The sequence below is a fragment of the Mastigoproctus giganteus genome, chromosome 6, assembly GCF_048544385.1.
Source record: "Mastigoproctus giganteus isolate SK-2022 chromosome 6, ASM4854438v1, whole genome shotgun sequence".
NCBI classification, from domain to species: Eukaryota; Metazoa; Arthropoda; class Arachnida; order Uropygi; family Thelyphonidae; genus Mastigoproctus; species Mastigoproctus giganteus.
In genome coordinates, this window is record NC_143580.1 from 207,406,761 (window position 1) to 207,431,191 (window position 24,431).

The window sequence follows — 24,431 nt, forward strand, 5'->3', positions numbered from 1 at the left end:
AGTGGAGCACAACACGGTTAGGTGAAGGGGAAGTCATCGTGTCTGACCGATCTAGTTAATTATTATGACGAAGTCATAAAACAGTTGGAAGCAAGAAATAACTTTGACATTATTTACCTTGATTTCAGGTAAGGCTTTTGATACGATTCTCCATTATATAAACTAACCAATTTATGATAATAGCAAGATCTTCGTTGGCTAAAAGACAGGAGACAGAGTAGTCACAGACAGACGTACCTCAGGGTGGACTAGTGTAACAAGTAGAGTCCCTCAAGGATCAGGGTTGGGGCCACTTCTGTTTCTGATCTTCCTTAATGACATTGATGAGAGAGTACAGGAAAAGTTTGCGCATGAGTTAAAGGTAGTGATTTTAAAGTGGACTTAAAGCCTGTTTTTAATTTTTAAATGTTTTTGCTTACTTAATTATTTATATGACATAAAAACAATAATTTATTGTTCTCCATTATTGTGATAAACTTTTATTAAAATATCTCTGAATAAATCAAATTATAAAAATATTTTCTAGAAGATAAGTTGTTTCCTTATATTTTGGAAGGAAATTAACTAAATTATTTATTTTTTCTAGAGCTCTGGGCCAAGGAGCTTTTGGCGAAGTTTATCAGGGATTTTTGTCAAACATGACAGGAGAGCCATGCGAACTTCCTGTGGCAGTTAAGGTAAATTTTCCAATTCTAAATGCCCTTAGGGATGAAAATTGAACCGAAACAGGAATCATGAAAAATAGAAAGGCAACAACTCCTGTTGTCTTCTCATTTTCCAAATTCTCCTCTTTCTTTTTTTCTAATATTCATCTCTGGTCATCCTTTCACACTTATTTCAATTTTTTATATTTTAGTTGATCATTTTTACAATTTTCTCGTGAGGTAATTTTAAGGCTTTTTTTTTTTTCAGTTATGTTTAGTACGCTTTCCAAAAATAGTAACCATGTAAATATTAAATTACCGTGTTACTGTAACATGAAAAGCTTAATGTAAATCGAATAATTTTACAGTCCATTACAAACTATTAAGAATACTAAATAATATTTTCATGTGTATATTTTTTTTCAGACACTGCCTGAACTGTCGTCTAGCCAAGCAGAAATCGATTTTCTTATGGAAGCATTAATAATGAGGTAAGGAAAATTACACGTAGTGTAATATGGAACTGTTCGGTGCTATTTTACAATTGTCAGTGTTATTTACCCAATTATAACTATAATTAAAAGAATGGTAATGTTCATTAACGCAAGCGAGCCAAGCAAATCCACCATCGATTCTGTAAAAAAGGTATGCATGTTGGTAGAGGTGGCATCAATGGTTTTCATCTATTAGTACATGGCGCATATGCCCTAAACGTCTACTGTTATTTTCGAAAGCTCGAATCTGCTGTTTATGTACGTGTATTCTGTGGTCGATTCCTCGCCTGGGACCAACTAACTCAGCCACGTTGTGAAAAAGCCCATAAAAATTCTTCACCTCATCAACAGGATTCAAACTCAGGTCTTTTCCATCTAGTGTGGGGAAGACGCCGATTATACTAACCGTCCGAGGGCGAGAGGGGAGAAGAAAAAACAATTAAACCTTGAGAATTGCGATCTGCCCTAAGTTATTATTAATATGAGGAATGAAGCACTTCTTGCCAATTACATTTACGTGTACATCATGCCATTAAGAAATAACTTGAAATGCTCTTAATATTACGTCCTGTCTGCGTGAGAACGCGTCATTTATACTAAAGAATCAGAGATCCTACGGTTCGATTAGCTGTAAATGTCAAAAAGCATTGTATAAACCAGTGACTGATAGTGATTTGCCCAGTCAGATGATAGCTGTAATCAACTACTGGAAAACTCCTTCGGAGTGGTATAGAATGTGCAATACTGTTTTCTCTCGCATATTTTTTAATTTCTGGAAACTTGGATACTAAATGGGAAATCGGAAACGATGGAATTATATTTGTAGATAGTTAACATTTGAAAATAACACTCATTATAAAGAAAAATTAATTGCTTTGGTGGTAGCACAACTGGTATAATCGCCTTCCGTCCGTGTGGAAAACATCCCAGTTCGAATCCTGTCAATTAACCTAGGAATTTTTAAGGGAGCTTTTTCACGCCGTGGTTGAGTTAGTCGGTCTCAAGGGATGGGATCATTGTTTTTTTCTCGCGAAAACTCGGACTTTTCGTCCGGAAAACAGCAAATTGATTACAGAACACGTGCAATTTACATATTATATAGCCTAAGTTGCTGATGCACATTTTAAAACCCTCACCAACAACTTAATATACCGAACCCTAACACTCCTCCAATATACTTGAATACACAGCTGATGTCATAAAGACGGCCCATTGCTAGATGGTTCTTCTAGTTGTGCATGGCTTGAACTCTCTTTGTTGCAAATTCAGCTACTGGAAAATGGTAAAATTTGATGACGATTATATTAACTTCTCCAATATGAACATACACTGGTGTTCAAAGAAAGTGCATCACCCCTTGATTGTAATTGTCGCCGAATAACGTAAGTATATGTCAATAATTCTTATAGAGTGCATCAGATAAGATTGACACGCGTACGCGATGACGTAATATTGCATCAGCTGTTACTTTCAGCTATATAAGCATGCCCTGCAAGAGTTGCAGTCATTCCTTGCTTGTGTCAGAATGGCGAGTTACGTGACGCCACAAAGAAAGAGTGCCATTATTGCTTTACGTGGGGGAGGATCTTCTTCCCGTTATATTGCGTATTGAGTGTCTTGTAATCAGTCGACAGTGAGTAGATTTCTTTCCAAACTCAAAAATACTGGTTCTGCTAATAGGAAAAAAGTAACCGGGCGCAAACGAGTCTCTATGCCAAATCAGGACCCCGTTTAGAAGTGCTCATGCCTTAAAAACCGTAAAGCTTCTTCGTCTGAGCTGAATAGGGAATGGGAAGAACATACAGGAGTGGTAGCAAGTGCAGTAAAAGTCAGAAGACGCCTTTCAAAAATGGACTTGTAGCCAGTTGTCCTAAGAAGAAGCCTCTCCTCACACAAAAAATTAAAAATGCTCAATTAATTAGGTGTAAGGAGCATGTCAAATGGACCCCCGAACAGTGGAAGTCAGTTATTTTCTCGGATGAGAAGAAATTCAACCTGCATCACTCTGATGGGAGACAAACGATTCGCCGTAGACGTGATGAAGAATACCATCCAGACTGTATGGTGTCTACAGCGAAACTCTCTACCAGCCAAATGATATGGGGATGCATTTCGTATCGCGGAGTAGGTCACCTGCAGTTTATAAAAAGTTCCGTAAATGCCAATGGATACCTGGCTATACTGGAAGGCAAATTGTTGCCAACCATTAGAGACCATTTCAACCTGCCAAGTAACTGCATCTTTCAGGACGACTCTGCTCCTTGTCATTGGGCGAAAAGCGTAAGGAGGAACTTCTGTAGTTACTTTAGCTTCATTTCTGCATTAGAGGTTCGACAGTAATGTGTTTACATTTGTTACTGGTGAATAATTGGTTAGAAGAACGATCCATTACAACTCTTAGCTGGCCAGTGAACAGCCCGGACCTGAATCCTATGGAGAACTGTTGGCATCGTGTGGAATCTGCAGTTGCCAGAAAGAAACCAAAGACCCTTCGCGAACTTGAAGAAGCCATAATTCGTGTTTGGAACAACGAACTATCAGTTGATTATCTTCAGAAATTGATCTTGTCAATGCCGCAACGGTGTGCTGCTGTCATCAGGGCCAGAGGCGGTTCAACTAAATATTAGTTTGCACCTGGTGAACTTTAATTTTGTTTTCCATTTAAAATGATAAACTGAAGCAAATTGAGGGCTTCCGATAACATTTCAGCCATAATTGTCGTGTTTACCAAAACTGCTGTATAAAGGTTGCAAATGCTCATCTTGGAATATTTTGAGAGCACCTGTCAAATGTTACTTAGTTTTGCCTTAACTATTAATAAATATCTTTAGTTTATATTTCTATTTGTGATGCTAGTCATTAATGTAACATACCATCGCGAAAAAGGGTTAGAAATGTGAAATTCCTAGATTATGCACTTTCTTTGAACACCAGTGTATATTTAATATATAATAATTATATTTTAAAAAGGAATGAAATAGTAATAGCCATATACTGTAAGGAAACCGAATGGTAAAAAAAAAAAAAAAAAACCCGAATAGATAAGAAAATACAATTATTTGCTTCCCTCATATAGGAAGGAAGAAAATAATTTGCATCTGGTAATTTCTAAGCAAATAATAATAACTGTCCAGTTGACCTTTGAATTTATTCAAATTGTTAGCTTCAGCTACCTGTGAAGGCAACCTTTTCCAGCAATCAAAGACTGGCTTGCTGGAATAAGAAAACTTCTCCCAATCTAGTGTAAACCTCTTCCCCTGTAATTTGAATTTATTTCCCAAATTCTGCAATTCTTTATAACAGTGAAAATTCCGCCATTATTCATTTTACTAATCCCTCTCACAGCCTTATAAACCTCAAAAAAGTCATCTCTGAGGTACCAGGTTTCCAAGCTCTGTAACCCACATAATCGGAGTCTTTTGTCGATCTCACCATTCGAGGTCCCCGACTTTGGCCCCTTTCAAAAAGCTCGATATCTTTTTTTCATATGAGAGGTCTCCATACTTTAACGCAGAATTCTAAATGTTTTACAATTGCCTTGTATAGTGGGACTATGACCTGCATACCTCTACAGGATAATGTTTGATAAATCATCCATATGACACTATGGGCTTTTCTGGCTGCCTGTTTACACTACTCAGAAAACTTCTTGTCTGCCCGTGTTATAAATTCCAGATTCCGTTCTTCACCTACCGTTTTCAATTCAACTCCATGAAGTGTATAAATTATTTTGGGATTACTATTCCCCTAAGTGTAAGACCTTGCATTTTGCCACATCAAAAAATAGTTACCATTTTTCTGACCATTTCTGAAGTCTGTTCAAGTCATCGTGAAGGATCATTAACGACTCCACCAATCTTTACATCGTCTGCAAATTTTGACATCATGCCTTGTACCCCTTCCTCGATGTCATTTATGAAAATCAGAAACAACACTGGTCCATGAACCGATCCCTGAGGGACTCACTTCTGAAATTACACCAATCTGAAGAATATCCATCAATCACAATCCTCTACCTTCTGCCCTGTAGCCACCCAGAAATCCATCGTAGAATATTTTTGCAGTAATCCCAACATGTTTCAGCTTGTATAGTAATCTCCCATGAGGGACTGAGTCAAATTCCCTGCAGAAATCCATATAAAAATGCCGAAATTGTTCCCTACATCCAACTCATGAATCAGTGTCAAAATAGTCTAGTTGAGCTTCACTGAACAAAACCATGTAGTGCGTCCTTCAAGAATGCCATTTCTATCTAAATGTACTTGGATTGCACTCTTAATCATTGCTTCTAAGACTTTCCCTACCGCTTAAGTCAGATTAAACGGTCCGTAGTTAGGTTCTAAGAATTCGCTCTTTATGTATTGGCGATACGTTGTCACTTCTCCAATCCAAGGGAATTTCTCCCGAGTCCAAAAATGCCCTCATAACTAACTTCAATGGTCCAATACACTCCCTGGCAGCCCTCCTCAAAATTACTGGGTTATGCCATCAACTCCGGGAGCTTTACTTGCCTCAATACTCGAAAGTTTTTCTAATAAACAGTCATCTATCATTCCTAAATCGCTAATTTAAAATAAATGGATAAACGTTGAATAAATTATAAAATTAAATATAAAACCAAAGAATCTCTATTAGTACATATTTGTTTTGTACAATTTTGTGCATACTTTCTGTGTGTTTACTACAATGTAATATTTTAGCAAGTTTAACCATCCCAACATTGTGAGGTTCATCGGAGTCTGCTTCGAGAAAATGCCGCGATTTATTGTGCTTGAATTGCTGCCTGGTGGAGATCTGAAATCTTTTCTCAGAGAATACAGACCTAAACCGGTAGGTATTGCTATAACATATTTATTGTGTACGTAATTTTAAAAATATTCTTCATTAAAATCCTTTTAATAAGAACTGCTTATTGGATGGATTTCAAAGGGACTAGAAATGCATACCACTTTAATAGTTGGACACAAGTGTTGGACCCCTCGTGTGTAGTACAGTTGGTAGAATCGCCGGGTGGAAAAGACCTAAGTTCGAGTCCCGTCGATGACGTGAGGAATTTTTATGGGCCTTTTTCACAACGTGACTGAGCCAGTCTCAGGCGAGGATAGAATGGTTTTCGTTCAGCAAACAGAAAATCTACCACAAAACAGACGCAATTTGACCTTAATAGCTGATGCGCCTAAAACCCCACTACAATAACAAGTGTTGCAGCCACAAATTTGCCACCTACAGGTACGTAGAACAGTTTGGTCTTTATCTGAACTCCGCCAAATCGGAAATTATTATGATGCATTTATTATCAAAAATTTACCAGCAATATTCAACCTTCTCATACCTTCGGTCCTCGTATATGTTGTTAAGAGCATAAAGATTTCAGAGCATCTTTAGCCGGAACTTAGATTTCCCAAGCATACTGATACAACTAAAAGTTGTCTGTATAATTGTGCTTTGTGAGTTAACTTGCTTTTGAACATCGTTGAAAAGAATTTTTGTTGAGGAAAAATCAGTGCAAACGCAAGAGATCTTTTCCCTAAATTTATCTATTTATCAATTGATCATAATTTTTCAAAATATTATTGCTCTTATATTATTTTTCCCGGATTGGAATTTCCACCTCATGACAGGTATTGCTACCAAGTATACAGGGTGATTGTTATGTCTGGTGTTACTGTTGGACGAGGAACCCTCTGACTATCCGACATGTATTCAGGATTGAGACTTTCTGAAGTTCCTTGTAGGTGTTCTCTGGGAGACCTATGGCTGTTATGTAGGATCTTTGGCACCATACGGGTGGTTGACACGATGGTCTTTACTTGTTGCATATGCTACATCTCTTTGATCTCCTGTCTTAGGTTCGTGTACAGTACTTCCTGATTTTTTCTTCATAACTTTTCTGGAGTTTTCCAGTGTTGGGCACTGCTACCTATCAATCAGATAGGTAGCCTTTTCCTTCTTATCCACAAGGGTTATATCCGGTCTATTGTGCGGGATTATCTTATCCGTTATTATGGCGCGGTCCCAGTACAGCCTGTGGGTTGGGGTGTCTAGTACTGCCTGGGGTTCGTACTTGTAGTACGGTACTTTCTTTGATCAACTGGTATTTCCTCGCTAGCTTTAGCTTCTGATGTATTATCCTGGCTATCTGGTCGTGCCTACGAGTGTACTCTATCTGGGTGAGCACTTTGCACCCTGGGGTGATAGGTTGGATCGTTTCTGAAGCCAGATGGCATTGTCTACATGTGTCATCAGACACTCCGGGCTCCTTGGCGATATACAGTATTTCCATAGTTCCTGGTGTTGATTATCTGTCTTGGATGGCGAGCATGAATCCTTCTGTCTCAGGAAAGAGCGTCCCGCTCGTGAGCCATGCATTGGAAGCAATTTTATCTGTGTGATTTTGATGGAGGTCATTATAGTGTCTGCCATGGAGTATCTTCTTTGCCCATCTTTCTAGTTTCGTTTGTGCCATCTAGGTGGGGTGTACCGCTTACCTATCTTCCTTATGGCCCGGTAGAATGCTGCTGTGTGTTTCTGGAAGTAATCCTTCAGGATTACTTCAGGATTACCTCATCGAGCTGCTGTGTGTTTCTGGAAGTAATCCTTCAGGATTACTTCCAGAAACACACAGCAGCTCGATGAGGTCTATTAGGCCCCTTCCTACCTCTTTCTGAGCTATTGTCAGTCTCTCCACGACTGACTTCGGATGGCGTTGGCGGCTCTTGGTTGTCATCGTCCATGTCTTTCTCATGATATTCTCCAGCTCAGTGTAGTGTGTCCAGTTTATGACCCCGAAGGAGTATGTTAGCACTGAGCTGCATAGGTGTTTATGGCTTTAACTGTGTTCCCACATTCCGCTTTGCTTTCAGCAGGTTTCTGATGGTATTTTTCCGTCAGGCAAGCCTTTATTTCCTTGTGCTCTAAGTTATTATTGTTATCTTTTCTTTCTATACATTAAAATAATTTTCCTCCTAATGATATTTATTCAGACAATGGGATAAAAGAGATGCGAGTTACGTGGCAATACGTAACAAATACAAAAATGTGTAACAGAAGCTTGTTTTACTGTGGTAAAACAAACTTCTGTTTAATCGTGGTCACGCTCTATGTTCATCTAACATGAACACGCGGTATTGCCATAACGTTGCATTTAGTCCTTGTTGCATTTAGTTTATTTAAATAAACTAAATGCAACAAGGCATAATATTTTAAGATTCTGTATCAATATATCGGTGTAGATACTCCTTAGACAACTCTTAGAGAAAAACTACGATCGTAGTGTGAAAAGCCAACTAGCTTTGAAACGGTGCCGTCTGCCCACCGAGAATAAGTGACAATAGTCTTCTCTATTAGTGAAGCGTTAGTTATTCGAGTTAGTGCAATATATGGTAACTCGTTGTGAAAGATGAGCACAATATGAGATACAGATGAAATGATGCCTTTCACACTACGAGCGTAGTTTTTCTTTAAGTTGTCTATGGTGTATCTATGCCGATATTATATAGATATAGTAACATGTGTTATCGTATTTATGTATTCATAGCTGAGGAAGAGAGACACACAGCGTCGAAGGCTTCTGTACTTTATTTTATCAAAAAAACGAACGCAGTGAGCAAGGGGGTGAAGCCCCCTAGTTATTATTATTTATCAGTTTTAATCCCTATCCAGCCAGTGAGCTAGCAGGGTTTTTGCAAATTACGTTGTTTTATTTTTCTAGTGCAACAAACGCATAATTTATTCATAATTACCCAACCCTACATAAAGTTGTTTTACAGTTCACTTTCTCAGCAATGAACGAAAATTTAAAGCAATACTTTATCGACTATTTTATATATAAAGTACTAGCCGTCCTGGATTATACGGGACAGTCCCGATTTAAGTCGTTTGTCCCGCATTGCAACCTGTCCCGCATGTAGCTTTCATACTTATATCATGAACCACGATTTTGCATCTTTTTTTTATTTTATTCTGCATCCTTGCGACATCTCTTGTCTCGAATGCAATTTTGCTAATCCTTGTGAAGAATTTTAAGAAGAAATAGGAAATAATAGATTATTAAAAAATATTCACTCCGCGGGAAATATATTTTATTATATTATTTAATTTCTATTGTTAAAAGTATATATTATTATTTCACAGAAATACCTATATAATATAGATATTTTTGTGAAATAAAACGAATATGCGAAAAAGAAAAAACAAATACAGGTTATATATGTTTTTTGATATGAAAACATCTGTAGTGGTTCACAATGGAATTAACTTAAGTTTAGCAATGACGTCACACTACCCACGCTACTGTTGAGAAATGTGATGTGAAATAATAAAATTAAAGCAATAGCGTACGGGACCATTGTAACCTTGTGGCAACGTTGCCGGCTTGTTGAATAGCTGATTCGATTCCAGGGGCATTCAGCATTGAGTTTGGCGGTCTCGAACCGTGGTCGTGAGGTTTTTCACCGGGATTGACTCCGGTTTTCCCCTCACAACAGACAAACCGCCCTTCGCGTCGAGGGGTACACGAAAAGTTGATAGGGCCACGCATAGACTTTTACTCTTCAGGGAGGGAGTTAGTGGGGATAGCCGCCCCACCACCACCGTTGGGTGGGTTCCGGGCAGTCTATTTAACAGACATTCTGCATCCTTAAAAGAATACATTGCATAATATCAGCTGCAGCTAAAATCCATCGATTAAAATACGAATAATTATGCTGTTCAGCAAAAGTCAATTGCTGGGGTGTGCTGAAAAATATAAATTCATTACAAAAGAAAATGTGCATTTTTTCATTCACAGCAAAAAAAAAGACACTATTTCTGCGCGTCAGCAAGTATAATATCCCATGTGATATATATTCCAAAAAAAAATAAAATAATAATAATTGCTGGAATTCTATTGGTGTGATTTTAATGAAACATAGGAAGGGTCGACAAATCTTTCTTACAGAGCAAAATATAATACTGTATTTCCTTAAAACCCATCCACTGGGACGTGTGGATAGATTTGCAGATGGACAGACAAAGCAAAACTGATTGTAGCATTTCTTTTAGTCCGATTTTAATGATATTCGGAAAACTCAACAAATCTTTCTAAAAGGTCCAAATTCATGACAATGCTAGGGGACAGCAAGCGTGGTGAATGCAATAGGCGCATTATGCTTATATGGATAGCCTTAGAAACTTTAGAAACATGGAATATCTTAAAATTAAAAATTCTACTCCCTCCGCTTCAGATGAATTCCTGCCCTCTTCGGAACGAATTCGAACCCGAACCTCTCCAAACAACTAGTGGTGTTGTTTCGAGAGGTCCGGAATCACTGTACTTTCATGAAGTAAATGACAATTCACTGTTTATAAGAAAGGTAGGGTTATGACATGTAATAAATTGGCGCATTAATAAATAAAGAAGTAGTAAGAAATTGATACGGTAAGAGAATGGCTCTCGCTATAAATTCTATTTATTTTTGTCCGTTTTGATGGGTTCTTAATCAATACTCAAACTGGATAATGTAAACTGGGACACCAATATTTGGCAATTGTATATTACCAGATATAATACAGTACTATATTTGAGAAATAAATAAGATGAAATATATTTTTTATCAAAACTGTCGAGCTGATGCCAACCTTCGGACCGGGAAAATTCTGGTGTCCGACCACAAGAAAAAATTTGAGTTCCAAATAAGACAGTCGTACGGAAATATAAACCGAACATGTTCAGACATGTCTGGTCAGTAACGCCCCATTATCTACTGTGATACTAGACTCAGGCACCACAAATTTAAATTATGAGTAAGAGGTGAAGACTGGATTTTAAATAGGTTTGATTTTAGCTAATGAGTTGTAAATTACTGCAACTGGTTATCTCTATGGATAGTTGAGGCAGACAAGGAAAAATTCAAACGTCGGCTGGATCAGTACCTAAGTGTGAGAAGTGGAACACGTTTCTTTTTTTCTCTTCCCTTTTTCCTTTTTTTTTTCCCGGTCCATCCAAAGGCCTAGGACTTCCTTGTACCAAGTGAGCCATATAATAATGATGCAAATGGTAATATTAAATCGTGCGAATCTCAATATTACCATTAATATTACGACATAATCCAGTTCGATTATGCATGCTATATTTAGAAAAATCGGTTACGATGAAATATGTATAGAACATATTGTGATAAATAAAATATATTCTATACCGAAATATACGAAAAGGAACCTGACTCTACCTTTCAAAAAGATATTTATGCAGCCTTAAAAATTTTTATTAGTTTACAGATAATAATTATACTGTGTTTTTACAAAAATGCAGTAATTATTTATTTTCTTTCAGAATAAACCACCCTCTCTCACAATGCCTGACCTTCTGAATCTTGCCATGGACGTAGCCAATGGATGTTGGTATTTAGAAGAAAACCACTTCATTCACAGGTGAGTTAATTTGTTTTATAGCCGATAGATGGCAGCACTTCTTTCGAATGTTCTCTCGCTGAAGTTCAGTAGCTAGAGTTTAGCTGATGGTTTCGAATGTATATATTAAACTACGCTCATTATAAAAGAATATATATTATTGCATTAATTCACTATTTACTTCTTTAAGAATCAGTTCAAAATTTCTTGAATTATTTAATTGTACTTTATTTTAATAATATTAGATTTATTTATAATTTCTATAACCCTCTGGGCACATAATCCTCTTAATCGTATAGGTTAAATTAGTGTTAAGAGAAGGAAATTTGATTAGAAATTATCCAGTCAGGACATGCTTCAACATTATGATGTGTCGAAGTACAGTCACTGACAAAAAATTAGACAACTTTTGCAATTGGCCTCAACAGATAATTAAAGGTACCGTATGCAAATATAAGTGCCTTGGTATTAGATAAATACTGCATGGTTTCCTGGGGGTACTTAGTCGATCGGTTCATGTAGAAGAAAGGTGATATTTCCAATTTCAGAAAGGTTTTATTGTTGGAGCATAAGCCACAATTAGAAAATAAAGGAAATCACTGGTGTGTCGAAAGCAGCCATTTCAAACGTATACAATGATTCACTAATGGTAGAGTGAAAGTGTTGCGTGAACTTCATGAAACCATACAATAAGACTGTCCCTTGTTCACCACTCAAAGGACGAATTGATATCATGGTATTAGTATGTTCCGTTATTATAGATTGGGTCCACTCATACCATTAGAAGTTATGTTACATCCAATGAATTTCATTTGTCGTATCGGACCAACTTCATCCTGCAATGTTTTCATTTTTATCCGAATTTCGATGTATTCTTTCAAGACAACATACCTATCCACCATGAAAATATTGTATCTAAACGTTTCGAGAAATATTTCTTCTGAAGGTTTCCAACAATTTTACCAAGGCCAACTAATTCTCCAGATCTGAATCCTCTTGAGAATGTATCGGATATGTTAGGAAGGGCAACCCGGATTCGTAGTTCTCAACCAACCAACCAGAATACAGTGGCTAACAAACAAATCTGGTAAAATCTAGAGCTAACCTCCCTCAGACATCTGATGGGATTCGTGACACGACGTGTATGGCGTATAATTTGGGCAAAAAGGTGCCCCTACTAGATACTGAATAAAGGTCTCTAATTTTTGGTTATAATGTTAATTTTAATGCGGCTCTGAGGACTTCCGCATCAAGCAGTGTAATAAATACAAACTCGTAAAGGCCAGCTTTGTGTAGGTTAGTGTGGGTTGTGTTGTTCATCCGTCCTCTTATTCCAAGGGCTTGTATTTTCACACAGAAACCTTCAGTTTACCCTCCAGCACCACAAGGAGGCAGGACGGGCAGTACGGAGTATAAAGCCCTGTGGTAGCCAAGGCTACAGGCAGAGAGGGCCCAGTAAAAAAAAGTTGACTTAGAAGGGAAGGGAAGGGAGTTAAAGTTGTGGAGAGAAACTGGGAACAAAGGAGGGTCCCAGAGCAGGATGGGTATCCTGCTCTGCGAGTGGGAGGCAATAGTTGGCAGTGGGATAAACCACCAAGCGAAGGGAGAAGAGTTGCGATGGCAGCTGATGTACTCAGTAGATTGGGAGATGGATATGCTCTACAAGCTTCACAACGTTGGGATGACTGGTTCTTACGTCACCATGTGAGAGATATAACAAAGGAAAACAAATTCTCGATTTACTTATCAATTATTCTTAAAACAAAGAAACCACTGACAAGATAATTACTGCCCTATAATTAATATCCGGACACCTGCATATCTTCAAATAACCAATATTTATAGGAAAACTAATAATGTGTGTTGAAACCTTTACCTTTATGACAGCCTGTGGCTTCCATGGAACACACTCCACCAGTCTTTTGTAAATATCCTCCAATATCTTCTACGATTCAGCCTCCAACGAGATAATTACTTCAGCTCTGCTCTTGAGCGGTCTCTCCTCACATGCACTTGGCAATCCAGTTCATCCCACAGGTTCTCTATAGAATTGAGGTCAGGACTCTGGGCTAGCCAGTCCAACATTTCGATGCTCATGTCCTCAAACTAGGTCGTCACAATACGAACAGCATTACATGCAACATTGTCCATCTGATGCAGGTATGGGACCTTCCTAGACATGCTGCCACAACGTTGGTCTAGGATGTCTAGATCGATTTCAGCATTCATGGTTTTGTCCAAAACAGCCAATGGTCCCAGACCCATCACGTTGCTTCTACAAAACTTCATTGTCGTTGCGATACAGTCCATCAGGTAGTTTTCTCCGATTGCCCAGAGAAAGCTACCTGCTGGACTGCATCGCCGGGCCATCACGACTGTCAGTGACTAGTTACGGTACTGGAAGACCATTTACCGTAGCTAGTCACTCCGACGCACAGCTTTCCATTGATCAAGAACGACGTGACTTACACAAAGCTAGGCGGCGTTTGTCATTAGTGGCTTATGGACAGCTGCACTACGTTAGTTTGTTTACTGAACTGATGTTGACGTGTGTTCCAAAATGGTCTTATTAAAGACCTGTGTGTGCTGCGATAACGTTGACCTGCGTTTCGAACGACCGATTCTTTGCCGGGCTCTCCTCTTACATTCCGTCAGCATTATAGGTTTACCCAGTCGTATCGTGACGGTTTCAGTGCCACTCGGCATCCATTTGCAAATCACCTCGCCCATCGTCGACCCAGGGATCTTCGATACCGTTGAAATTTCATGAACAGACCAATTGCTTATGTGGCACCCTATTATCCTTCCGCGATGGAAGTCTGTTAACTCCGTCGATCGCTGCATCTAGCATTCAAAATCGTTCTGCTGTCTCCTCAAATGCCTACAAGTGTATTTATAGTTATGTCTGACACGTGATACTTGGTGTAGAACGTGACCAGCTATTTAACAGAGAAGTGTTAAATAGTAATGGTATGTTAGTATATATTTATATTTTCTACAGATTGTTTTTGAAAAAAATGTTTCCAAGCAAAAACTAGCACTACTTCAGCCACAAATCGCAACATTTGCCTTCAATCATTCCAGGGTAAAAGACCAGAACAAATCTACTCTTTTTTTCCCCATACAGAAAGCTTTAAGTGATTTAAAAAAATGGATATTATTTTTTGGTTATTTGTACTACGTACATCTCAATTCCAGCTGTCATTGAAATTTTAAATAATTGTTTTAACATAACATAATAAGCCGGATGCTTTTCTTGCTCGGAATTTTAATTTTATAGCATACGCTGATATGAAGTTTTTAATAACGACCATGAATCAGTAGAAAATATTCACCACCTGGCGAATATTAAAATCCCAGAATTTGAGAACCATCTATCTAGTATTGGGCTTTATATTAATGCACAGAATTTGGCGTAGATGAAGTGACAAGCAGAGGAAATTTGATAACCCAATCTATGTGATTGGATAGGATTGAGCATTGGCTTAATAGAGTGGTTTACCACCTCTTCACTATCTCAAGCCAATACTCTATTCAAACCTTGGAATTTTACCCTGAATGCAGTGGATAATCAATAAGAAAATAGAAATTCCTAACAATATCAGCAACCATCTAAGATTCTTCTCCGCAAATACAATAGAAACGTCTCATTCTTCGGAGGATTTGATTTTCTTGCCAGCATACCGAAAAGATCTTTCAGAATTCTTATAATCTTACAAGAATATGAACTAGTTTGTAAGAACTTGCATGTTTCCATCTACAAATGATATGCAAGTTTTAGAACAAAGACGAGAAGCCATCCCATTCCCAAAACCTTGCAAAACAGCCTTCAAATAGACTCTGAATTGTAACAGGATAAGTTTTTTTATCAAACACCATAAACTCAAATCAAAGTTCCTTCTTTAAGAAAAATTATGTTGGCAAATGATAAACTATTGGCTAGTAGTTTCTGCATTAATTAATAGTTGTGAAATATGTCAGTATTGTAATGTATACAGTGTGTGTGTGTGTGTGTGTGTGTGTGTGTGTGTGTGTGTGTGTGTGTGTGTGTGTGTGTGTGTGTGTGTGTGTGTGTGTCGCGTGATAACTGAATTACGACCACTTAATAAAGCCACAGTTCTCACGGATAACAACCGCTATTCATCTAGGCATTAACTCCACTATATGTCTGCAGACGTCTGTAGGGATCTGCAAGGCTTTCCACAGCGTTTTGCGTGTCCATATGCCACACTTCCCGGTCCAAATCATTCTAGAGATCTTCAATTGGATTGAGGTAAGGCGAATTTGGAGGTCAATCAAGATGGTGATATCTTAAGACACTTTCCTCGAAGCAATCGCGCACAATGCGGGCCCGATGACAGGGTACAGTCTCCTAAAAGCTGCCTGTAGGCCTCGCCAGTGAAACATTGTTCCATATGCACCAGGAGTCCTAGTTCTTGCCAGCAAACTGTCTTCCATATTTAGCAACCAGCACCACCTCCTTGGATAGTGGGCACCATGCACGGTGTCCATAGACTCGTTTTGTTTACACTACACACAAAGGCGTCCTTCGGTGTGTTGCAGCAGGTATTTTTACTCATCCGACCAGCAGTCTCGTTTCCAGTCATCCAGTGTCCAACCAGCGTGTTGACATCATAGCATTCACCGTCCACGATAATAATCGGCGAGGTGAGGGTGTCTCTTGGGTCGTCTGCTGTGGAACCCCATACGTCTGAGTGTGCGGCGCATCATCAATTGGCATATTGTTCTTGCATTCCTCATAGTGTACTGCGATATCAGTTGTCTCACAGTGACCTGCCATTCAGCTCGTACAACGCGCTACACCAGTCGCTTACATTCTTTTTATAGTTCTGTTGACAGGAGGTGGTTTAACCTGTTAGACACAATTTGTTTTACACCTTAGCCACAGTGGGCGATGAACATGCCGTTTCCGATATGAAAACGCCTGAAGCACGAGCTCCCACAATCATGCCCTTTTGAAATTCTATGATATATTTACTACGTCCCATACCTGCTGCTTCATCACTTTGACTTGCTCGACCAGATGGAATTACCATTGCTCTAGTGTAGGAAGACTTTTTATACTACAAGCTATGCGGCACAGTCCGTTAGGGATGAAATGGCCACAATTCATTGACCACTGAGTATGTATATCACTCAGTAATCAGAATATCAATACACCCATTGTTTATGCAGTCTCCAGCAAGAGAAACCAGAAACTCGTATACAGAAAATATGACTAATTTAATCTGCAATACTCTATAGTAATCTTCAGTTGTAGAATCGTCATTTCAAAAAACAATATTGCAATATCCGAAAAAGTTTGGAATCGTCTCAGTGTATCAAATGAGGACGAAACAAACAGAACAGGAAATCATCAAATGATTGAATGCCATTAGGCTTCCGGCAAGCGTTATCAAATAACTTCAAATCCAGTATTGAAAGCCTGTGAATATAAACAAACGCAGATAAGAAGTTCAAAGAAAGATGCATAAGCGATAACTTACTGACATATTAAAAATAATTGATTTAAAACATCTGGGGGTGGGGGTGGAAATGTATTCCAAGCAAACCAATGCAATAAATGAACGCAGCATAGAACAGGTGAAATAATATCTTGTATATATCGCATTTATGAAAATAGTAGCACAATTCATTGGTCAAGCATTTAATCAAATAAGGCTATGCATATTATTAAAAATATACATTCTGGCGGTCCATAGCAAATTTTAGTATATCAAAACAACGCTGTAATAACTCAGAAAGAGTTCCAAGCTGTGTCGTCATTATAATAGTTTTCACACTTATTTAAAAAAAAAAATTAATAGTATGATGGCAGGCGACTGTTTGTTCTGACTTTAAAGAGCTTCCTTGCACAAGTTTTAGGAAAATAATGCGATTTTTTACGTACATTTGACAAATGTAGAAATATTCCATTCATATTTTCCGTATTCCAATGTCCTTTCTATCACCGAGTTCACGAAAGTAATTTCAGTCCTCCATTGACTTCCGTGGCTGCTCTTTCTTGAATGGCCAGTTTTCTTTTCCACTTATTTCGAAATGTCTCCAGAAGATGGCGCCTCATTCGCTCATTCACTAACTCCCCTTTCTTGTGAATGAGAATTCGATCGGTCTGCAGCTGACGGACCTGGCTGAATAAAAGATAAAAAAAATAAATGCATTCTAGTCGCCTGCGATTACATTATCTCCTGGCGACAGAAACAAGAAACCAGTTGAATTCAAGTATTTCGTTTCGCGAGTTAGTAGACGTACGAATATTGCAGTAGGATATTATTTTAAAATGGCGCCTTGAGAAATACGAACGGAAAGACAAATTAAACGTTGCTCGTTATATTATGAGTAACTTTTAGCCCTGTTGTATTTGAAAAATAAAATGAATTTTTTATTAAGTGTTGGACAGCGTCTCTTAAAACACGCTCGAATTACGTTTCAGTATGACAAAGGTGTAGTAAGATGGACCGTATGCTTTTAAGTTACTGGAAACTCATTGGGTTATTTCATATTCCTTATGTTTTCTCGTCCTCTTTTTCTATCATTCAAGCATTTAAATCTGATGGTTTTAGGTATGTAGCAAACTGGATAAAATTTCTGTTTCATTATTGATGAGTAAGTTTTATGTTTATTCTCCCTAGGGATATCGCAGCCCGAAATTGCCTGCTCAGCACAAAGGGACCGGGAAGAGTTGTGAAAATAGCTGATTTTGGGATGGCCAGAGATATATACAGGTAAAATACATTAACTATTAAGAAGCTGCAATGGCGTGGGGGATCCAGAGACTTTCAGAGGAGGTTCCCCATGAGATACTTGCACCCTTTTTTTAATAACTTCTGGAATATGCACAATACAAAGTATAGTACTTTTTACAGATTCTCGGTCTTCCCCTCCCCCCCTAAAATTAATACTTGGACTATTTGAATATCCATGTTCAATTTTTATTGCCATTTTGGATTACAATTTCATATAATATCTTTTCAGGGCGGATTACTATAGGAAAGGAGGAAAAGCGATGCTGCCTGTGAAATGGATGCCACCAGAGGCATTTTTGGACGGTTTGTTCACTTCAAAAACGGATGTATGGTGAGTAAGCATCCTTGCTTAGAATGTTCAGCATCACCATCTAAACTGTTTTAGGATCTTAACATCTTGCCATAATATTTCTGCTATATTTACATACCTTCGAAATTTGTTGCACGTGTCTTATCAGCGATGGTAACAAGGAGTAGTGGGGGATGAATAGATGGTTGTTTCCCCCCAGGTTATTCTTAAAACGAGAGAGAGCGCGCGCGCGTCTTCAATGCCCCCGTTGTATGCTTAGAGTAACTGCGGTTCCCCCAGTACGGCCGAGGGTTAACATGGCCGACACATGAGAGCGAATTGGGACCTTTAAGACATTACACTGTTAATTTTGTAGTGTGATTACTGCAAAAATAGCTTTAGTGGATTGTTTAAGGAAGAGCGATGCGACTTGAAGAATAGCAATGTGCCCTCGAGCGATTTCGTAGAATATGGGCTGCTGTTAAATGCTCAGACATATACTGTCTGTCTTTAAAGGCATTGAGAAAGCCAAAAGAAGAAAACAGACCTCAGCTCCTTTAATAATTTAAAATCATTGTGCGTGACAATGGACAAACGCGCACAAGCAATTGACAGCAGATTGGATGGAACACTTTACAGCGTCCATCATATATTCATAATTTAGAACCTTCACATTTTCATCTGTTTCTACATCTTAAGTGAGATCTTATAGAACTACTTCTTCAACAATAACGAGGTTACATTGCAGTGCGACAATGGTATTAACAGTGTAATGACGTTCCTGCAACAGAGTTCTGAAAGCATCATTAAACATTGGAAAAAAATGTTTCACTATTTATTTCTGTACGAGGCTTGTTCACTTGCATCAATGGGGCAAAGGTGTAGTAAGATGGACTGTATGCTATTAAGTTACTGGAAAGTGTCTAGCTTACTGCAATCTACTGAAATGCACAATTCTCATTTTATTACACAAAGAGAATTAAATTTAATTATAATCTTGCCTCTACTTTGATCCCGAGAAGCAATCAGATTCGTGATTAATATAGCCTGAACGCCACATTAACATGTATCGTTCAGGCGAGCAGATTTGGACAAGCGATAGTGTTGGTTTGTACGTAGTGTATCATTTAAAATTGTTTTTAAATGACATTCTCTTTTCGTTTTGAGTTTCCCAATGAGCTCAGGGCCCTGATGCAATTCCAGCTGCACCATAGTATGATCTGCACTGCCTTTTATAATCTAATGCATACAGGTGGGGTCGTTTAAAAATTAATGTAGTTGGTGTCCAGGGCTTGGATTCGCGGTAGCACTTGATGATGATGAAGAAGAAATCTGTCAGATAAGTAAAGGCGCGTGCAACTGAAGGGTAGCAAGACGCCTGTCTTGAGGGAATTAAGTGGAATCCTCGAACAGCAGGTTCTGCAGAATGACAGTGTGAGCATTATTACGGCAAGAAATTTGAAGTGTGGTGACAATTAAATGGGAGATGTGTTGGGCTCCATTCAGTGCAGAGACTGATTGGAGCAGGCGTCCGCTGTTGAGGTGGGTTCCTGTGATTCAAAATTTTCCATTCTACAACCACAAATCTATATTCGGCGGCGAATATAGGCTTAGTGGTTGTAAAATCAGAAGATAACGAAATAAGTACAGTGGAGAAGGATAGACTGTAGCCCTGGGGTACTTTTGGGTCGGGTTTTGCCCTCTAGCTGAGAGGGCTAGGAGAGGTAACGTGGCAACCATCATAGGCCAGTAACCAGCACAAGAAATTTATTGGATGTTGGTAGGAACAAAAAAAAATCCAATATCCGTATGGGTGAAGACTGTAGTGATCTGCGATGAAGTGTAGTAGGGTATTGCGTCAGCGAGTATACCATTGCTTCTTATTGGAGAGAATGCGTATTCACTGAGATAATTTACGAGGACACTGGGCTTGCTATTGAGGAATTGAATGATTTCGTAGAGATTGACACAATGGCTGATCATATAAACAGCTTGTGCTGCACAGCTCGTTAGTTTTGAACGAGAGGGATAATTATGCAGTGGATCCCTGTAGAAATAATCCTGTGAATGAGCTTCCTTTGAACCAAAACTTTACATTAGTTACTAAGAAGTGAAGAGAGCCTCGGTGCTGGAATACCGTTAAATTAGTATCAAGATGGTACTCTCACGGTGTCGAGATACGCTATCGGCATCACCCCTCTTGCATTTAAAAGTAGGAAAAATGGCAATAGTAGTTGCAAAGTTTATCACTGTTGGCCAGTTTGCGAGCGAGCAGTGGATTTCTGGGAAGGTGTCTGGTAGGATATTTTTCACGATGACTGGTAACTGTCTCTTCTGAAGCAGCTTAACTACCAGTATTATAAATCGTCTTGTAATGCTTCAGTAGAGTCATTCATTCGTTCTTTTTTTTTTTTTTTTTTATTGAGTACAGCGACCCCCTAGCCAAAAACTCTGGCAAATCCGTTATACATAATATGCACATGGTAGGTACAATATACAAATTATTGACAATACCTCATATACATAAATACATTGTTAGATAGTATGAATCAGAGCTGTAACGCTCAATACGTTCTACGTTGATATTAATATTTCTAAAATAAAAAATAATACGAGGAGTTTACCTCAATATTTAATTATTTTTTACTCTAATGTAAGTTTTTCGATTTTTTCGTTTTAATTTCTGGACAGTATCATACGGAAGTGTTCTACGTACTATATTGAGGTAAACTCTTCTTATTATTTGACAAATAAATACATTGTACATTACTAATTAATTCAATTAGTAGGGCATGACGAACTAACTATGCTTTGCAATGTTCATCCTGAACCAAGCTATAGCACAACGAGCTGGACAAGTAAGATGAATAGAATACTGAAGTTACTCCAACAGCTGCACAGCACGGTTCTTCTTATTCCACTGTAACATAAGAAGTTGCATAATTACTGATGACAAACTAAGCATACTTTGAATGTTCATCCCAAATTTTCCACAGCACAGTGAGCTGAACAAGCAGGATAAATAAAACACTAAAATCATTCCAATAGCTGGGCAGCACAAGGAACTTCACAGCAACGGTTACAGCAGCGTGAACTAAGTTGGGTTGTGAACTTGAACAATAGGTGTTCCATTGCCAGCATATACTACTTTTGTATGTTTTGATGTATATAAAATAGTTTTCTTAGGCTAAGCTTTCCTCCTACAAAGAGAGAAAAAAATAAAAAGACATAAAAACTGGATCCATCTTTGCAATGGACCAAATAATAAAATGCAACAAGTAACTTCGATAGTGAGTATTGATGTAATTAATTCTTAAATGAATTTATCTTTATTAAAATTGAATATTATATACTGTTCAGTTAAAACATGACCACCTACCTAATATCTTTGGTGTGTAGCACAGTTGGTATAATCATCGTCCATCCCATACCTGGTGGAAAAGAGCCGAGTTCGAATCCTGTTACGCGAGAAATTTATGCGCGTTTTTCACGGTGTGGCTCAGTCTCAGGCGAAAGTAGCACAGTTTTTTTTTCACTCCGAAACTGGGGGTTTTCGTCTAAAAAACATCAAATCGACAACAGAATACACGAAATTTACAGAATTACGGTGTAGTATGGTCAAGTCGCTGATGCGCATAAAACTACACTAACACCTACCTAATAGCATATATGCCCTTCTCTTGCCAGCAGCACACAGCGAGGCATGGGATCGTTTAAAACTTCTGATGTTGCACTATGTCGCCGTTGTGTCCACTAGAACTGCGATAGTTCGCGGTGGAGGATCCAAATGGTGGATCTATCGATCCACGTAATCCCAGAGATGTTTCTACGGAATTTATATCTGAGGAATTCGGTGGCTAAGGCAGCACCTGACGCCACTTTTTCTTCTTCAGCGAACCTCTCTCGAATAATACTGGTAATGGCAGGGCGCTATCCTGCTGAAACATACCTGCTGCCACCTGGGAAGACAGTCACCGTGAAGGTGTGTACCTGATCTGCCACAATGGATAGGTAGGTAGATTTTAGCAATCAGAGTGCGGTCTGGTGGTATGAGGGCTTCAAGAGATTGCCAGGAAAACGTCTTCCATACCAAAATACTGCTGCCATCTGCCAGTTTCTATCGGTCTGAGACATCGAAGTGATTCCCTCCTCACAGTTTAGCATGAAACGTAATTCACTGTTTCCTGCTAAACTGCGTGGTATAGCAGAGCAAGGAACGTGAATCATCAGAAAAGGCGATTTTTTTTTTTCCAATTGTCAGTGGGTCAATGACACTGTTCAAATGCAAACTTTAGGCGTCGTTGGCGATGGGTGGCCGGAAGCATGGGTACCTGGCCTGGGCGCTTACTCCTGCGACCCATACGAAAGAGAATTCCTTCGATTGTCATCTTGAAAGCACACCACTGGTCGTCTCCTGATGAAAAACTCTCATATTAGGGCCACCCGAAAACCAACTCAGCTGCTCCATAAATTACGTGCGTTCCCTGTTCGATTTGTCTGTTTTCCTATACGAAAAATCCGAGTTTCCGGGGGAAACACTTTGGTATCTATCCACACCCGAGACCTACTAACTCAACTACAGAGTAAAAAGTCCCATAAAATTTTTCTCGTATCATTGATGAGATTCACCCGGAGCCATTTTCCACCCAGTGTGGGTAAGGACGGCGATTATAACCACTAACAAGATTAGCAGTTTCCGTAATACTACCACCATTCAACCGATGCCCTTTTAGGAAGTCCGTCAGATTACCTCCTGTCCATGCCGATCAAGTACTTTGTAGGGACCGCATGCCAAGAACCTCTTACCGTTTTTCATCGCGACACTAGAGCCATCAGGCGGGGAGGAACAGCCAATTGCCAAAGCACGGAGATGGTCATAATGATTTGATTGGACGGTGTATACAAGTATAGTAATTTTTTTTATGCTATTTCTTGCAAAATAAGATAATTAACATTGCATAATGCCTTTATGTGGTAGTCACAATTAAGATGAAGTTCATGACCGATAATCGAAGATAAAATTAATACACAATATAATGCAGTAACAGCGTACAGTAAGTTACAAATTAAGATACTTTTGTGATGATTCTCAACAGAAAGGGCCACTTGGTAGCACGTTGTTTTTGGCTTTCCTCTCGATGATATTCCTATGTTGTTGTTGTTTTGGTTTTTAGGAGTATTAGCAACTAAGGCCATATTGCTCCGGGGATATGCAGTGGTCACGGGCTCGAACCGAGGTCTAATCAAGAAGCGTGTGCTACGCACTGCTGTTCCTGCCCACGGAGGCGCCCATGATATTCCTAAGGTGCGAGCAGATTTTGTCATTGTATCCTTACGGATGATGGACCACGTCCATCTCTACCAGAGACGAAACGAGAATCCATGGACAGAAGCTTACAGTAGCCAGGAGAAAACAATAATTCGAAGTTTCATTGTCGCTTCAAAGAGTGGATAAAATATGTTTTGGGATTCCCTATGGAATAGTTGTCATACGCCGACCGGGCTAGCCAGGTGGGTAAGGTGCCTGCCTGGCAACCCAAAGGTCGCGGGTTCGAATCCCGCCTCGGGCTTGGATCAAAGTACTGCAAAAACCTTGGGAGGTGCACTATGGCCACAGAAGCCGATGCGCCAACAACTACCAAAAAAAAAAAAAAAAAGTTGTCATACATATCCTAATCCCCCCCCACTATAATGCTCATTTACGATCTGTTCGACATAACGAACATTAGGTAAATCTGATGTATAACAAATGTTAGTAGGATTGTCTTGAATGAAGGAGACGACGCTTCTATTGAGTTTACTTAATCACTGACTGCATTCACACCGAATAGATTAGGTTAATTAAAAG

General features: G+C 38.9%; 1 protein-coding gene and 1 long non-coding RNA gene across 3 annotated transcripts in view; one reads left to right on the forward strand and one right to left on the reverse strand.

The window, feature by feature from the left end:
• LOC150084908 (leukocyte tyrosine kinase receptor-like) overlaps positions 1 to 24,431 on the forward strand; it is a 236,984-nt gene that overhangs the window by 194,937 nt on the left and 17,616 nt on the right. For both annotated transcript variants that reach the window (XM_090376698.1, XM_090376700.1), the window contains 6 exons: positions 587 to 677; positions 1,071 to 1,135; positions 5,839 to 5,968; positions 11,451 to 11,548; positions 18,181 to 18,273; positions 18,524 to 18,625. In XM_090376698.1, the coding sequence (XP_090232824.1) occupies positions 587 to 677; positions 1,071 to 1,135; positions 5,839 to 5,968; positions 11,451 to 11,548; positions 18,181 to 18,273; positions 18,524 to 18,625 (579 nt within the window). The remainder of the gene's footprint in view (positions 1 to 586; positions 678 to 1,070; positions 1,136 to 5,838; positions 5,969 to 11,450; positions 11,549 to 18,180; positions 18,274 to 18,523; positions 18,626 to 24,431) is intronic.
• LOC150084909 (uncharacterized) overlaps positions 21,334 to 24,431 on the reverse strand; it is a 116,695-nt gene continuing 113,597 nt past the window's right edge. Inside the window, exon 3 of the long non-coding RNA XR_016547120.1 lies at positions 21,334 to 21,783. This is a non-coding gene — a long non-coding RNA (uncharacterized LOC150084909). The remainder of the gene's footprint in view (positions 21,784 to 24,431) is intronic.